The sequence below is a fragment of the Pseudophryne corroboree genome, chromosome 2, assembly GCF_028390025.1.
Source record: "Pseudophryne corroboree isolate aPseCor3 chromosome 2, aPseCor3.hap2, whole genome shotgun sequence".
Lineage (NCBI taxonomy): Eukaryota > Metazoa > Chordata > Amphibia > Anura > Myobatrachidae > Pseudophryne > Pseudophryne corroboree.
In genome coordinates, this window is record NC_086445.1 from 395,174,531 (window position 1) to 395,193,091 (window position 18,561).

Consider the following 18,561-nt stretch of genomic DNA (forward strand, 5'->3'; position numbering starts at 1 on the left):
AACGTGTGGCCCTACTGGAAGTCACATTTGTCTCTTCACCGTCGACACTGGAGTCAGTATCCGTGTCGGCGTCTATATCTGCCATCTGAGGTAACGGGCGCTTTAGAGCCCCTGACGGCCTATGAGACGTCTGGACAGGCACAAGCTGAGTAGCCGGCTGTCTCATGTCAACCACTGTCTTTTATACAGAGCTGACACTGTCACGTAATTCCTTCCAACAGTTCATCCACTCAGGTGTCGACCCCCTAGGGGGTGACATCACTATTACAGGCAATCTGCTCCGTCTCCACATCATTTTTCTCCTCATACATGTCGACACAAACGTACCGACACACAGCACACACACAGGGAATGCTCTGATAGAGGACAGGACCCCACTAGCCCTTTGGGGAGACTTTGCCAGCACACACCAGAGCGCTATATATATACAGGGATAACCTTATATAAGTGTTTTTCCCCTTATAGCTGCTGTATTTTTAATACTGCGCGTAATTAGTGCCCCCCTCTCTTTTTTAACCCTTTCTGTAGTGTAGTGACTGCAGGGGAGAGCCAGGGAGCTTCCCTCCAACGGAGCTGTGAGGAAAAATGGCGCCAGTGTGCTGAGGAGATAGGCTCCGCCCCCTTCTCGGCGGCCTTATCTCCCGTTTTTCTGTTTATTCTGGCAGGGGTTAAATTCATCCATATAGCCCAGGAGCTATATGTGATGCATTTTTTTTGCCATCCAAGGTGTTTTTATTGCGTCTCAGGGCGCCCCCCCCCAGCGCCCTGCACCCTCAGTGACCGGAGTGTGAAGTGTGCTGAGAGCAATGGCGCACAGCTGCAGTGCTGTGCGCTACCTTGTTGAAGACAGGACGTCTTCTGCCGCCGATTTTCCGGACCTCTTCTGTCTTCTGGCTCTGTAAGGGGGCCGGCGGCGCGGCTCTGGGACCTATCCATGGCTGGGCCTGTGATCGGTCCCTCTGGAGCTAATGTCCAGTAGCCTAAGAAGCCCAATCCACTCTGCACGCAGGTGAGTTCGCTTCTTCTCCCCTTAGTCCCTCGATGCAGTGAGCCTGTTGCCAGCAGGTCTCACTGAACATAAAAAACCTAAAACTAAACTTTTCACTAAGCAGCTCAGGAGAGCCACCTAGTGTGCACCCTTCTCGTTCGGGCACAAAAATCTAACTGAGGCTTGGAGGAGGGTCATAGGGGGAGGAGCCAGTGCACACCAGGTAGTTCTAAAGCTTTACTTTTGTGCCCAATCTCCTGCGGAGCCGCTATTCCCCATGGTCCTTACGGAGTCCCCAGCATCCACTAGGACGTCAGAGAAAACTAGTATTTAAAAAAGTGTAAGGTACAATAGTTATAGCACTTTTTTTGTAAAAGAGGTATCTGATTAGTTAGTAGGGAGACAGGCAGAAATGTAATACCTTAAATACACATTGGGGTAGACTCAATTCAATGCAATGTTAATAGCTCCGGGAAGGGGGTCCCGGAGATATTCAATTGACCACCGCTGCCAAGAACAACCAGAGGATTTCTTCTCACGGCCCTCCTGAGGTGAGAGTAGAAACCTGACTAAATAAGTGTTGTGGCGCTGTATTCTGTACAAACAGCATCGCGGCAAGCACTGTAATTGGAGAATGCCGGTTCTCACGACTAAACACCTGGCTTAAGGTGTGAGAACTAGTATCTCCCAGCGAGGGATGAGGACAATTGAATAGCACCAGGAACTCCTTCCCTGCGCTACTAACATTGCTTTGAATTGAATCGACCCCACTGTTTCTCTGCAAACTAATTATGTTTATACAGTCAACACTAATGTTCCTCCAAGTGGGTTGCAGTGTGCAAAGTGCTTTTTACTTGTAAATTGTAGCATAAATAAGGAAACAGATGATGTTATTATTTAGAAGTCATAGCGTGTCTACATCATACGAATACTGGCGTGAGTTTATGTAGAGTGTATATGAAAACCAGCAAACTAAAGTAGAAAGCTCAATTGGTTTTGGAACATCACCACACTTACAGGGTGAGAGTCAGCCAGATCACGAAACGTTCCTTTTTTCCCCATCAGTTTCCTATACACGACCATTGGAAAATGCACATCTAGAATGCAATTATTGTATATTGCCAGGCCCAGTACAATTCCAATGAGGGTGAACTGTCCTTCAGTTTCCAATGAAGATGGATTGTACCAAAAGAGTTTTGTGGACTCATCGTAGGTGAACATGCCTGTAAATTAATGAAAGGAGTTAAATGGGTTTTAGAAATGTAAATCAATTTAACTACTGCCCAGGAAACTGACTAAAAACAAAACAATGGTATTTTGAGAGCATAAATATTTCTACCAAGATAACACACACAGATGCACAAATACCACACAATACCTGTACAACACAGCAAAAAACATGTATACAGTATACTGTAATTGGAAGTTATGCATCATAGGGCTGCTAAATTTATGAAACAAATACAGTATTGAGGACCTTCTAGGTTGAACTAACTACTTAGGAGGTTTTGATACTGAGAATTCAAATCTAAAAACCTGCTCATCTCCTGTACTATTTAGTCACCATGCTAATAAAGCACAACTGTCAGGGGGGCAGATGTATTAATCCTGGAGAAGGGATAAAGAAATGATAAAGCAGTGATAAGCGCAAGGTGATGACGCACCAGCCAATCAGCTCCTAAATGTCATTTTTCAAATCCGTAATGATTGATTGGTGCGTTATCACCTTGCACTTATCACTGCTTTATCCCTTCTCCAGGTTAAATACATCTGCCCCAAGATCTGAAAAGAAAACCTAACACTTCATCGGTTCACAGATGTGTTCTAAAATGATCTTCCATACAGGGGAAACTTGCATGAATACATCACTTAATCAGGAACAGAATGGTTTGTAACAATAGAGAAAAACAATGACATACCTAGTTACACTGATGTTTTTAATTCCTATTATATATATATATATATATTATATATAATATATATATATATATATATATATATATATATATATATATATATATATATATATAATCTCCATCTCTATGTATACAGTACTCTGCAAAAGTTTTAGGTAGGTTTGGAAAAAATAAGAATTTACTTACCGATAATTCTATTTCTCGGAGTCCGTAGTGGATGCTGGGGTTCCTGAAAGGACCATGGGGAATAGCGGCTCCGCAGGAGACAGGGCACAAAAAAGTAAAGCTTTTACCAGATCAGGTGGTGTGCACTGGCTCCTCCCCCTATGACCCTCCTCCAGACTCCAGTTAGGTACTGTGCCCGGACGAGCGTACACAATAAGGGAGGCAATTTGAATCCCGGGTAAGACTCATACCAGCCACACCAATCACACCGTACAACTTGTGATCTAAACCCAGTTAACAGTATGATAACAGAAAGAGCCTCTTAAAGATGGCTCCTTAACAATATAACCCGAATTTGTTAACAATAACTATGTACAGTATTGCAGATAATCCGCACTTGGGATGGGCGCCCAGCATCCACTACGGACTCCGAGAAATAGAATTATCGGTAAGTAAATTCTTATTTTCTCTATCGTCCTAAGTGGATGCTGGGGTTCCTGAAAGGACCATGGGGATTATACCAAAGCTCCCAAACGGGCGGGAGAGTGCGGATGACTCTGCAGCACCGAATGAGAGAATTCCAAGTCCTCTTTTGCCAGGGTATCAAATTTGTAGAATTTTACAAACGTGTTTTCCCCCGACCACGTAGCTGCTCGACAGAATTGTAATGCCGAGACCCCTCGGGCAGCCGCCCAAGATGAGCCCACCTTCCTTGTGGAATGGGCCTTAACAGATTTAGGCTGTGGCAGGCCTGCCACAGAATGAGCAAGTTGAATTGTGTTACAAATCCAACGAGCAATCGTCTGCTTAGAAGCAGGGGCACCCAACTTGTTGGGTGCATATAGTATCAACAGCGAGTCAGATTTTCTGACTTCAGCCGTCCTTGAAATGTATATTTTTAAGGCTCTGACAACGTCCAACAACTTGGAGTCCTCCAAGTCGCCAGTGGCCGCAGGCACCACAATAGGTTGGTTCAGGTGAAACGCTGATACCACCTTAGGGAGAAAATGCGGACGAGTCCTCAGTTCTGCCCTATCCGAATGGAAGATTAGATAAGGGCTTTTATAAGATAAAGCCGCCAATTCAGATACTCTCCTGGCGGAAGCCAGGGCCAGTAACATAGTCACTTTCCATGTGAGATATTTAAAATCCACCTTTTTCAATGGTTCAAACCAATGGGATTTGAGGAAATCTAAAACTACATTTAGATCCCACGGTGCCACCGGAGGCACCACAGGAGGCTGTATATGCAGTACTCCTTTAACAAAAGTCTGTACCTCAGGAACTGAGGCCAATTCTTTTTGGAAGAATATTGACAGGGCCGAAATTTGAACCTTAATAGATCTCAATTTGAGACCCATAGACAATCCTGATTGTAGGAAATGTAGGAAACGACCCAGTTGAAATTCCTCCGTCGGAACACTCCGATCCTCGCACCACGCGACATATTTTCGCCAAATGCGGTGATAATGTTTCGCGGTGACTTCCTTCCTTGCCTTAATCAAGGTAGGAATGACTTCTTCTGGAATGCCTTTCCCTTTTAGGATCTGGCGTTCAACCGCCATGCCGTCAAACGCAGCCGCGGTAAGTCTTGAAAGAGACAGGGACCCTGTTGTAGCAGGTCCCTTCTCAGAAGTAGAGGGCACGGGTCGTCCGTGACCAACTCTTGAAGTTCCGGGTACCAAGTCCTTCTTGGCCAATCCGGAGCCACTAGTATTGTTCTTACTCCTCCTCACCGTATAATCTTCAATACCTTTGGTATGAGAGGCAGAGGAGGAAACACATATACTGATTTGTACACCCAAGGTGGTACCAGTGCGTCCACAGCTATTGCCTGTGGATCTCTTGACCTGGCGCAATACTTGTCCAGTTTCTTGTTGAGGCGAGACGCCATCATGTCTACCATTGGTCTTTCCCAACAGTTTATTAGCATGTGGAAGACTTCTGGATGAAGACCCCCCTCTCCCGGGTGAATATCGTGTCTGCTGAGGAAGTCTGCTTCCCAGTTGTCCACGCCCGGGAAGAACACTGCTGACAGTGCTATTACGTGATTCTCCGCCCAGCGAAGAATCTTGGCAGCTTCTGCCATTGCACTCCTGCTTCTTGTGCCGCCCTGTCTGTTTACATGGGCGACCGCCGTGATGTTGTCCGACTGAATCAACACCGGTTTTCCTTGCAGGAGTGGTTCCGCCTGGCTTAGAGCATTTTAGATTGCTCTTAGTACCAGAATGTTTATGTGAAGAGACTTTTCCAGGTTCGTCCATACCCCCTGGAAGTTTCTTCCTTGTGTGACTGCTCCCCAACCTCTCAGGCTGGCGTCCGTGGTCACCAGGATCAAATCCTGTATGCCGAATCTGCGGCCCTCCAATAGATGAGCCTTTTGCAACCACCACAGAAGATATACCCTTGTCCTTGGCGACAGGGTTATTCGCAGGTGCATCTGAGGATGCGACCCTGACCATTTGTCCAACAGATCCCTTTGGAAAATTCTTGCATGGAATCTGCCGAATGGAATTGCTTCGTAAAAAGCCACCATTTTTCCCAGGACTCTTGTGCATTGATGTACAGACACCTTTCCTGGTTTTAGGAGGTTCCTGACAGGTCGGATAACTCCTTGGCTTTTTCCTCGGGAAGAAAAACCTTTTTCTGAACCGTGTCCAGAATCATCCCTAGGAACAGCAGACGTATCGTCGGAAAACAGCTGCGATTCTTGGAATATTTAGAATCCAGTCGTGCCGTCGAAGAACTACTTTAGATAGTGCTCTTCCGACCTCCAACTGTTCTCTGGAACTTGCCCTTTTTAGGTCGTGCAAGTAAGGGATAATTTAGATGCCTTTTTTCTTTGAAGAAACATCTTTTCGGCCATTACCTTGGTAAAAAGGCCCGGGGTGCCGTGGATAATTCAAACGGCATCGTCTGAAACTGATATTGACAGTTCTGTACCACGAACCAGAGGTACCCTTGATGAGAAGGACAAAATTTGGACATGGAGGTAATCCTTGATGTCCAGGGACACCATATAGTCCCCTTTTTTCCGGTTCGCTATCACTGCTCTGAGTGACTTTATCTCGATTTGAACCTTTTATGTAAGTGTTCAAAACATTTTAGATTTAGACTATGTGTCACCAAGCCGTCTGGCTTCAGTACCACAATATAGTGTGGAAAAATAATACCCTTTTCCTTGTCGTAGGAGGGGTACTTTGATTATCACCTGCTGGATATACAGCTTGTGAATTGTTTCCAATGCTGCCTCCCTGTCGGAGGGAGCCGTTGGTAAAGCAGACTTCAGGAACCTGCGAGGAGAAGATGTCTCGACTCTCCAATCTTTACCCCTGGGATAATACTCGTACGATCTAGGGGTCAACTTGCGAGTGATCCCACTGCGCCCTGAGACTCTTGAGACTACCCCCCCACCTTGAGTCCGCTTGCACGGCCCCAGCGTCATGCTGAGGACTTGGCAGACGCGGTGGAGGGCTTCTTTTCCTGGGAAAGGGCTGCCTGCTGCAGTCTACTTCCCTTACCTCTATGTCTGGGCAGATATGACTGGCCTTTTGCCTGCATGCCCTCATGGGAAAGGAAAGATTGAGGCTGAAAAGACGGTGTCTTTTTTAGCTGAGATGTAACTTGGGGTAAAAAAGGTTGGATTTCCCAGCTGTTGCTGTGGTCCCCAGGTCCGATGGACCGACCCCCAAATAACTCCTTCCCTTTATACAGCAATACTTCCATCTGCCGTATGGGATCTGTATCACCTGACCACTGTCGTGTCCCTGACATCTTCTGGGAGATATGGACAACGCACTTATCTTGATGCCAGAGAGCAAATATCCCTCTGTGCATCTCACATACATATATATAGAATGCATCCTATTAAATGCTCTACATGAATAAAATATTTTCAGTCAGGGAATCCGACCAAGCCAACCCAGCACTGCATCTCCAGGCTGATGGCGATCGCTGGTCGCAGTATAACCACCGTATGTGTGTATATACTTTTTAGGATATTTTTCCAGCTTCCTATCAGCTGGCTCCTTGAGGGCGGCCGTATCTGGAGACGGTAACGCCACTTGATAAGCGTGTGAGCGCCTTATCACCCTAAGGGGTGTTTTCTGGCGGGAAAGGGTATAACGCCAATATTTGCTATCGGGGTAACCCTACGCATCATCACACACTTCATTTTATTTTATCTGATTCAGGAAAAACTACAGGTAGTTTTTTCCACTCCCACATAATACCCTTTCTTGTGGTACTTGTAGTATCAGAAACACGTAACACCTCCTTCATTGCCCTTAACGTGTGGCCCTAATGAGAAATACGTTTATTTATTCACCGTCGACACTGTATTCAGTGTCCGTGTCTGTGTCTGTGTCGACCGACTGAGGTAAATGGGCGTTTTTAAAACCCCTGACGGTGTTTCTGAGACGCCTGGACCGGTCCTAATAGATTGTCGGCCGTCTCATGTCGTCAACCGACCTTGCAGCGTGTTGACATTCTCACGTAATTCTCTAAATAAGCCATCCATTCCGGTGTCGACTCCCTAGAGAGTGACATCACCATTACAGGCAATTTCTCCGCCTCCTCACCAACATCGTCCTCATACATGTCGACACACACGTACCGACACACAGCACACACACCGGGAATGCTCTGACAGAGGACAGGACCCACTAGCCCTTTGGGGAGACAGAGGGAGAGTCTGCCAGCACACACCAAAAACGCTATAATTATATAGGGACAACCTTATATAAGTGTTTCTCCCTTATAGCATCTTTTATATATATACAATATCGCCAAAATCAGTGCCCCCCCTCTCTGTTTTAACCCTGTTTCTGTAGTGCAGTGCAGGGGAGAGCCTGGGAGCCTTCTCTCCAGCTTTTCTGTGAGAGAAAATGGCGCTGTGTGCTGAGGAGATAGGCCCCGCCCCTTTTACGGCGGGCTCGTCTCCCGCTATTTTTGAAGTTAGGCAGGGGTTAAATATCTCCATATAGCCTCTGTGGGCTATATGTGAGGTATTTTTTGCCTCTAATAAGGTTTTTATTTGCCTCTCAGAGCGCCCCCCCCAGCGCTCTGCACCCTCAGTGACTGTTGTGTGAAGTGTGCTGAGAGGAAAATGGCGCACAGCTGCAGTGCTGTGCGCTACCTTTATGAAGACTCAGGAGTCTTCAGCCGCCGATTTTGGACCTCTTCTCTCTTCAGCGTCTGCAAGGGGGCCGGCGGCGCGGCTCCGGTGACCATCCAGGCTGTACCTGTGATCGTCCCTCTGGAGCTAGTGTCCAGTAGCCAAGCAGCAAATCCACTCTGCACGCAGGTGAGTTCACTACTTCTCCCCTAAGTCCCTCGTTGCAGTGATCCTGTTGCCAGCAGGACTCACTGTAAAGTAAAAAACCTAAGCTAAACTTTCTCTAAGCAGCTCTTTAGGAGAGCCACCTAGATTGCACCCTTCTCGTTCGGGCACAAAATCTAACTGGAGTCTGGAGGAGGGTCATAGGGGGAGGAGCCAGTGCACACCACCTGATCTGGTAAAAGCTTTACTTTTTTGTGCCCTGTCTCCTGCGGAGCCGCTATTCCCCATGGTCCTTTCAGGAACCCCAGCATCCACTTAGGACGATAGAGAAAATGCTGCAAAGTAAAAATGCTTTCAAAAATAGAAGTGTTAATAGTTTATTTTTATCAATTAACAAAATGCAAAGTGAATGAATAGAAGAGAAATCTAAATCAAATCAATATTTGGTGTGGCCACACTTTGCCTTCAACACAGCATCAATTCTTCTAGGTACACTTGCACACAGTTTTTGAAGAAACTCAGCAAGGAGGTTGTTCCAAACATCTTTGAGAACTGTACAATTATATGGACACACAGGACCAAACTTATTTACAGGCCCACCCGCGTCTGTGTGTAGATATAAATTCAGGCGCAGATATATTAAATTCAAATCAAAAAATTTTTTAGTTTACATACAATGTCCAATAAACTTTGCTAATCACCACAACTTAAAATCTAAATGCAGCTCCCACTCAGTACTCTGAAGTGTTACTTAATTCTAAACCAAAAAAAAAATCACTTATGTGAGAGAGCGCATAAAGATTTTAAACATTTTTATTTCATATTAAAAACTATAAAATTCTATTATAGCATCAACATATGCATAATATCGCTAAGAGCTTTTGAAACAATATAATTAATATTGCTACACAGAGAGAACTAACATTAAATAGAAGCACAAGTCAGTCCATGATAATATGTTTATCACCAGCTGCCACATTTTATGTATTATCCCCTTGGTGAGGATGTGATTAGTATATATGATGTTTTAATTTGTATTTTTGTGGGATACGGTCCCTGTAACATAGTGAGATTGAGTCACTCAGCTGATCACAAAATGCACATATGCTTATACACCTGAAGCACACCTGCCTCCTATAATGAGAATGAGAGGTATTGATTGGAGGAGATTCTTCTTAAATAGAGGTGTGCTCAGCACAGATGGCTACCTTCTGATGAAATAGTTAAAATTCTATAACGGAGAAACGCGTTAAGGGCACTCTGCTAAGTGCTTTTGAACATCCCCCACTCGAACTGTGTGACAGACATCACTGCCGTGTACCTGGAGGATCAGCATTACTACTATTTACTACAAAGCCTATAATAGCCTAAACTGGGCTCTGGTGAGGAGAAGTCAAACGGCTCCAGCAGGGGAAATCCAGCAGCGCGCTGCCGTAGCAGGGTGCCGCAGGACATCATCACACCACGCATTGGATCCACAGGCTCCGGCAGGGGGAAGCCGGGCGGCTCTAACAGGGAAGACTCCTGAGGCATACCGCCGCAGCTGGGCATCTCACAGACGGACACGTCACGCTTCATGAGCTCAGTAGTGGCAGGGAAGATACAGTGGTGATTGGCCACGGCTGTCCTCTGAGGGAAGATATCAACACCCAGGCTGCGGTGAGGTGAGACATAGTTCTCTAAACTGACAATCATCCCTCTGTTGTTAGACACGTTATCATCTGAGTGTCAGTGGATAAGAGGTACTCCCCCTGTATGGTAAACTAAGTCTGTCCATATACAAATCTATTTAAAGCTCCACAGTTTGAATAAAGTATTGGAGCAAGGGGGAACTTTTGCTGCAGCATTTTTTGAACATTAGTTACAATTTATGAAGTTCAAGCGGTGCCTATAAACCAACTCTGTGGATAAAGAATCTAGAATCTGTTGATGCGGGACATTGAGCTGTATTCTAGCCACAAAGTGGAAATAAAAGGAATTTTGAAGTAAAGTCTGCAAATAATAAGTGGCAGCTGGTGATAAACATATTATCATGGACTGACTTGTGCTTCTATTAAATGTTAGTCTTCTCTGTGTAGCAATATTAATTATATTGTTTCAAAAGCTCTTAGCGATATTATGCATATGGTGATGCTAATAGAATTTTTTTAGTTTTTAAAATGAAATAAAAATGTTTAAAATCTTTATGCGCTCTCTCACATAAGTGATTTTTTTTTGGTTTATCTTTGAGAACTAACCACAGATCTTCCGTGGATGTGGGCTTGCTCAAACCCTTCTGTCTCGTCATGTAATCCCAGACAGACTTGATGTTGTTGCTTAAAATCAGGGCTCTCAACATCATAGGGTCTGTATGGGATTACATAAAGATACAGAAGGATTTGAGCAAGCCCACATCCACAGAAAATCTGTGGTTAGTTCTCCATGATGTTTGGAACAACTTTTCTGCCCAGTTCCTTCAAAAACTGTGCAAGTGTACCTAGAGGAATTGATGCTGTTTTGAAGGCAAAGAGCGGTGACACCAAATATATTGATTTGATTTAATTTCTCTTTGGTCCATTCACTTTACATTTTGTTAATTGATAAAAATAATAAGAATTTACTTACCGATAATTCTATTTCTCGTAGTCCGTAGTGGATGCTGGGGACTCCGTAAGGACCATGGGGAATAGCGGCTCCGCAGGAGACTGAGCACAAAAGTAAAGCTTTAGAACTACCTGGTGTGCACTGGCTCCTCCCCCTATGACCCTCCTCCAAGCCTCAGTTAGGATACTGTGCCCGGACGAGGGTACACAATAAGGAAGGATTTTGAATCCCGGGTAAGACTCATACCAGCCACACCAATCACACCGTACAACTCGTGATCTAAACCCAGTTAACAGCATGATAACAGAGGAGCCTCTAGAAAAGATGGCTCACTACAGCAATAACCCGATTTTTTGGTAACAATAACTATGTACCAGTATTGCAGACAATCCGCACTTGGGATGGGCGCCCAGCATCCACTACGGACTACGAGAAATAGAATTATCGGTAAGTAAATTCTTATTTTCTCTAACGTCCTAAGTGGATGCTGGGGACTCCGTAAGGACCATGGGGATTATACCAAAGCTCCCAAACGGGCGGGAGAGTGCGGATGACTCTGCAGCACCAATGAGAGAACTCCAGGTCCTCCTCAGCCAGGGTATCAATTTTGTAGAATTTTACAAACGTATTTGCTCCTGACCAAGTAGCTGCTCGGCAAAGTTGTAAAGCCGAGACCCCTCGGGCAGCCGCCCAAGATGAGTCCATCTTCCTTGTGGAGTGGGCATTTACAGATTTTTGGCTGTGGCAGGCCTGCCACAGAATGTGCAAGCTGAATTGTACTACAAATCCAACGAGCAATAGTCTGCTTAGAAGCAGGAGCACCCAGCTTGTTGGGTGCATACAGGATAAACAGCGAGTCAGATTTTCTGACTCCAGCCGTCCTGGAAACATATATTTTCAGGGCCCTGACAACGTCTAGCAACTTGGAGTCCTCCAAGTCCCTAGTAGCCGCAGGCACCACAATAGGTTGGTTCAGGTGAAACGTTGAAACCACCTTAGGGAGAAACTGAGGACGAGTCCTCAATTCCGCCCTGTCCGAATGGAAAATCAGATAAGGGCTTTTACAGGATAAAGCCGCCAATTCTGACACGCGCCTGGCCCAGGCCAGGGCCAACAGCATGACCACTTTCCATGTGAGATATTTTAACTCCACAGATTTAAGTGGTTCAAACCAATGTGACTTTTGGAACCCAAAAACTACATTGAGATCCCAAGGTGCCCCTGGAGGCACAAAAGGAGGCTGTATATGCAGTACCCCTTTTACAACGTCTGAACTTCAGGGACTGAAGCTAGTTCTTTTTGGAAGAAAATTGACAGGGCCGAAATTTGAACCTTAATGGACCCCAATTTCAGGCCCATAGACACTCCTGTTTGCAGGAAATGTAGGAATCGACCCAGTTGAATTTCCTCCGTCGGGCCTTACTGGCCTCACACCACGCAACATATTTTCGCCAAATGCGGTGATAATGTTTTGCGGTTACATCCTTCCTGGCTTTGATCAGGATAGGGATGACTTCATCCGGAATGCCTTTTTTCCTTCAGGATCCGGCGTTCAACCGCCATGCCGTCAAACGCAGCCGCGGTAAGTCTTGGAACAGACAGGGTCCTTGCTGGAGCAGGTCCCTTCTTAGAGGTAGAGGCCACGGATCCTCCGTGAGCATCTCTTGAAGTTCCGGTTACCAAGTCCTTCTTGGCCAATCCGGAGCCACGAATATAGTGCTTACTCCTCTCCATCTTATCAATCTCAGTACCTTGGGTATGAGAGGCAGATGAGGGAACACATACACTGACTGGTACACCCACGGTGTTACCAGAGCGTCTACAGCTATTGCCTGAGGGTCCCTTGACCTGGCGCAATACCTGTCGAGTTTTTCCCAACGGTTTATAATCATGTGGAAGACTTCTGGGTGAAGTCCCCACTCTCCCGGGTGGAGGTCGTGTCTACTGAGGAAGTCTGCTTCCCAGTTGTCCACTCCCGGAATTGCTGACAGTGCTATCACATGATTTTCCGCCCAGCGAAGAATCCTTGCAGCTTCTGCCATTGCCCTCCTGCTTCTTGTGCCACCCTGTCTGTTTACGTGGGTGACTGCCGTGATGTTGTCCGACTGGATCAACACCGGCTGACCTTGAAGCAGAGGTCTTGCTAAGCTTAGAGCATTGTAAATGGCCCTTAGCTTCAGGATATTTATGTGAAGTGATGTCTCCAGGCTTGACCATAAGCCCTGGAAATTCCTTCCCTGTGTGACTGCTCCCCAGCCTCGCAGGCTGGCATCCGTGGTCACCAGGACCCAGTCCTGAATGCCGAATCTGCGGCCCTCTAGAAGATGAGCACTCTGCAACCAACACAGGAGGGACACCCTTGTTCTTGGTGACAGGGTTATCCGCTGATGCATCTGAAGATGCGACCCGGACCATTTGTCCAGCAGGTCCCACTGGAAAGTTCTTGCGTGGAATCTGCCGAATGGGACTGCTTCGTAGGAAGCCACCATTTTACCCAGAACCCTTGTGCATTGATGCACTGAGACTTGGCTCGGTTTTAGGAGGTTCCTGACTAGCTCGGATAACTGCCTGGCTTTCTCCTCCGGGAGAAACACCTTTTTCTGGACTGTGTCCAGGATCATCCCTAGGAAACGAAGACGAGTCGTCGGAATCAGCTGCGATTTTGGAATATTGAGAATCCAATCGTGCTGCCGCAACACTACCTGAGATAGTGCTACACCGACCTCCAACTGTTCCCTGGATCTTACCCTTATCAGGGAATCGTCCAAGTAAGGGATAACTAAAATTCCCTTCCTTCGAAGGAATATCATAATTTCGGCCATTACCTTGGTAAAGACCCGGGGTGCCGTGGACCATCCATACGGCAGCGTCTGAACTGATAGTGACAGTTCTGTACCATAAACCTGAGGTACCCTTGGTGAGAAGGGTAAATTTGGACATGAAGGTAAGCATCCTTGATGTCCCGAGACATCATGTAGTCCCCTTCTTCCAGGTTCGCAATCACTGCTCTGAGTGACTCAATCTTGAATTTGAACCTCTGTATGTAAGTGTTCAAAGATTTTAGATTTAGAATCGGTCTCACCGAGCCGTCCGGCTTCGGTACCACCACAGTGTGGAATAATACCCCGTTCCCTGTTGCAGGAGGGGTACCTTGATTATCACCTGCTGGGAATACAGCTTGTGAATGGCTTCCAAAACTGTCTCCCTGTCAGAAGGAGACATCGGTAAAGCCGACTTTAGGAAACGGCGAGGGGGAGACGTCTCGAATTCCAATTTGTACCCCTGAGATATCACCTGAAGGATCCAGGGGTCTACTTGCGAGTGAGCCCACTGCGCGCTGAAATTCATTGAGACGGGCCCCCCACCGTGCCTGATTCTGCTTGTAAAGCCCCAGCGTCATACTGAGGGCTTGGCAGAGGCGGGAGAGGGTTTCTGTTCCTGGGAACTGGCTGATTTCTGCAGCCTTTTTCCTCTCCCTCTGTCACGGGGCAGAAATGAGGAACCTTTTGCCCGCTTGTCCACGAAAAGACTGCGCCTGATAATACGGCGTCTTCTCATGTTGAGAGGCGACCTGGGGTACAAACGTGGATTTCCCAGCTGTTGCCGTGGCCACCAGGTCTGAAAGACCGACCCCAAATAACTCCTCCCCTTAATAAGGCAATACTTCCAAATGCCGTTTGAAATCCGCATCACCTGACCACTGTCGTGTCCATAACCCTCTACTGGTAGAAATGGACAACGCACTTAGACTTGATGCCAGTCGGCAAATATTCCGCTGTGCATCACGCATATATAGAAATGCATCTTTTAAATGCTCTATAGGCAAAAATATACTGTCCCTATCTAGGGTATCAATATTTTCAGTCAGGGAATCCGACCACGCCAACCCAGCACTGCACATCCAGGCTGAGGCGATTGCTGGTCGCAGTATAACACCAGTATGTGTGTAAATACATTTTAGGATACCCTCTTGCTTTCTATCAGCAGGATCCTTAAGGGCGGCCATCTCAGGAGAGGGTAGAGCCCTTACAAGCGTGTGAGCGCTTTATCCACCCTAGGGGGTGTTTCCCAACGCACCCTAACCTCTGGCGGGAAAGGATATAATGCCAATAACATTTTAGAAATTATCAGTTGTTATCGGGGGAAACCCACGCATCATCACACACCTCATTTAATTTCTCAGATTCAGGAAAACTACAGGTAGTTTTTCCTCACCGAACATAATACCCCTTTTTGGTGGTACTCGTATTATCAGAAATGTGTAAAACATTTTTCATTGCCTCCATCATGTAACGTGTGGCCCTACTGGAAGTCACATTTGTCTCTTCACCGTCGACACTGGAGTCAGTATCCGTGTCGGCGTCTATATCTGCCATCTGAGGTAACGGGCGCTTTAGAGCCCCTGACGGCCTATGAGACGTCTGGACAGGCACAAGCTGAGTAGCCGGCTGTCTCATGTCAACCACTGTCTTTTATACAGAGCTGACACTGTCACGTAATTCCTTCCAACAGTTCATCCACTCAGGTGTCGACCCCCTAGGGGGTGACATCACTATTACAGGCAATCTGCTCAGTCTCCACATCATTTTTCTCCTCATACATGTCGACACAAACGTACCGACATACAGCACACACACGGGGAATGCTCTGATAGAGGACAGGACCCCACTAGCCCTTTGGGGAGACAGAGGGAGAGTTTGCCAGCACACACCAGAGCGCTATATATATATACAGGGATAACCTTATATAAAAGTGTTTTTCCCCTTATAGCTGCTGTATCTTTAATACTGCGCGTAATTAGTGCCCCCCTCTCTTTTTTAACCCTTTCTGTAGTGTAGTGACTGCAGGGGAGAGCCAGGGAGCTTCCCTCCAACGGAGCTGTGAGGGAAAGTGGCGCCAGTGTGCTGAGGAGATAGGCTCCGCCCCCTTCTCGGCGGCCTTATCTCCCGTTTTTCTATGTATTCTGGCAGGGGTTAAATGCATCCATATAGCCCAGGAGCTATATGTGATGCATTTTTTGCCATCCAAGGTGTTTTTATTGCGTCTCAGGGCGCCCCCCCCCAGCGCCCTGCACCCTCAGTGACCGGAGTGTGAAGTGTGCTGAGAGCAATGGCGCACAGCTGCAGTGCTGTGCGCTACCTTGTTGAAGACAGGACGTCTTCTGCCGCCGATTTTCCGGACCTCTTCTGTCTTCTGGCTCTGTAAGGGGGCCGGCGGCGCGGCTCTGGGACCCATCCATGGCTGGGCCTGTGATCGTCCCTCTGGAGCTAATGTCCAGTAGCCTAAGAAGCCCAATCCACTCTGCACGCAGGTGAGTTCGCTTCTTCTCCCCTTAGTCCCTCGATGCAGTGAGCCTGTTGCCAGCAGGTCTCACTGAAAATAAAAAACCTAAAACTAAACTTTTTCACTAAGCAGCTCAGGAGAGCCACCTAGTGTGCACCCTTCTCGTTCGGGCACAGAAATCTAACAGAGGCTTGGAGGAGGGTCATAGGGGGAGGAGCCAGTGCACACCAGGTAGTTCTAAAGCTGTACTTTTGTGCCCAGTCTCCTGCGGAGCCGCTATTCCCCATGGTCCTTACGGAGTCCCCAGCATCCACTTAGGACGTTAGAGAAAAAACTATTTACACTTCTATTTTTGAAAGCATCCTTACTTTGCAGCATTTTTTCCACAGCTGCCTAAAGCTTTTGTAGTATTACTCGTACGTCTGTGTGCGCGCGTCTATCCATATCCTCTGTGATTTCTATTTAAACAACGTGTTCACATACTGTGTTGCACCCCAAATCTATATATTTATCTCTCTATCTATATTAGGGGTGGGGAATGTCCGGCCCACGGGCCTTATAAGGCCCGCACAGCCTCTTCACCCGGCCCGCAGCTGCCTAACCTAGGAGGGAGATGTCGGGCACCCGCTGAGATCATGTTACCAGCGGGCGCCCGGCTTCTTCCTCTCAGCAGCAGCCTGTGGCAGGAGCTCACTCCTGAACTCCTGCTTCCGGCTCAGGCAGTGTACGGCTGTGCGCTATGGGAGAAACACCATGACATCTCTCCCATAGTTCAGAGAAGTGGGCGACCACACGGAGGGCAGCGTGGTCCGGAAGCAGGAGCGGGGCTGGCAAGTATTGCGTTTGGGCAGGCTAATTTTGAAGTTGATCATTTTTGTATGGCCGCCGAAGGATTTTATAAATATCAAAATGACCCTTGGTAGAAAAAAGGTTCCACACCCCTGATCTATATAGAGTCTCAATCACAGTTCGGTTGCACCTGGAAACACTTCACAAGTGTCAATGTATAAGCACAGAAATCATCTGTCAACATAGGTATCCGCAATGCAACTCCCTTGCATTTTATGGTGTAGCCCAATAGACTCCTAACCACATAATTGGTGTGGTCGCATGGGATGTGACTGCAGCTAGACAGTCGCATCCCAAGCGAACCTTCCCTCCTGCTGTGTGCCACAGTTCTTTAAATGAAATCAGTTCTGCACAATGCAGAGCTTACTTCCTGCTCTGGTCAAATCCCCCCCTGTAGTTGGCCTCAGACCGCCAACATATGCCGTTTTTGCACCTCAGAATGCTGATCAAATGGTATTCTGGAGCACATGAGCAATGCAGTAAACTGAAAATTAAGTACAAAGAGGAGAACTCTAAGCACTATCTGCCAATCTGTGCGCAGAGTACAGAGATCAGCTTGGGGAACAGTTCCCCAGCGCTTGTATTACAGGGTGGGGAAGACCTATGGTCACTGGGATGGGGTGTTCAATGCCACCATCAACACTTATACCAGCCCAATGAGACGTGCAGATATTCCTCCTGAGCATGGCCTCCAAAGTGAACGAATGAACATCTGTGTGTCTAAACACTTAAGCGATGTGCCCACAATCCCATAACACAATCTCTGAGCATCCATTCAGCCACCTCCCTATCGCTGCACAGGAAAACCCAGAACTTACCCAAGACCGTTCTGATAGCGTGCGTCTTTGGACACTGTGTAACGCGTGAGCAGTAGGAGTTTAGCGCTTGTGTAGTAGCAAAACATTGCTCAACTACTGTAAGTGATCATCAGCACTGAGTGCCGCTCTTAACCAGGCCCATTAAGTTTTGCTTAATATAGCTTCGTCTACACTCTTTATATATCGAAACATACAAACAATCCTTTTCAGTAGGCGAACATAAGCATAAAAATGATTTACCTATATCAGGGTTAAAGATTTCTTCAACCACCAGCTGGAAAAATTCTTTGGAAACTCCTCCTTCATCTACTCCTTGCTCCCCCTCAAACTCCACATACAGCTGCTTCTTCAGGTCTGCAGGGTTTTCCATAGCAATCATTTCTAGCTGGAGAGGAAACAAGCATTTTACCACCACAGCTGCATCTACACTTATCAGTTTCTACTTTCATTCTTCAGAACTAATTGGGCTCCATTGTTGATGGAATATTTAAATTTACCCTCCAATGGCAATATATCTGTACACTGCAGTTTTTTATTCAATACAAGTGAAAAGCTTGTTGAATGGGAAAAAAAAGACAGCGGGATCTACCAGTGCTGCGTCCTCTGACAAGCAGCGCAGAAACATTTCTATCAAACCTAGTTATGTCTAAAATAATACCTTTAAAATACATTAACGTA

The 18,561-nt window shown here is 46.7% G+C and overlaps 1 protein-coding gene across 7 annotated transcripts in view; it reads right to left on the bottom strand.

Annotated features, from left to right (window-relative positions):
• UBE3A (ubiquitin protein ligase E3A) overlaps nucleotides 1–18,561 on the bottom strand; it is a 114,348-nt gene that overhangs the window by 23,778 nt on the left and 72,009 nt on the right. For all 7 annotated transcript variants that reach the window (XM_063953334.1, XM_063953331.1, XM_063953337.1 and 4 more), the window contains 2 exons: nucleotides 18,124–18,268; nucleotides 2,006–2,211 (listed from right to left, as the gene is read on the bottom strand). In XM_063953334.1, the coding sequence (XP_063809404.1) occupies nucleotides 2,006–2,211; nucleotides 18,124–18,268 (351 nt within the window). The remainder of the gene's footprint in view (nucleotides 1–2,005; nucleotides 2,212–18,123; nucleotides 18,269–18,561) is intronic.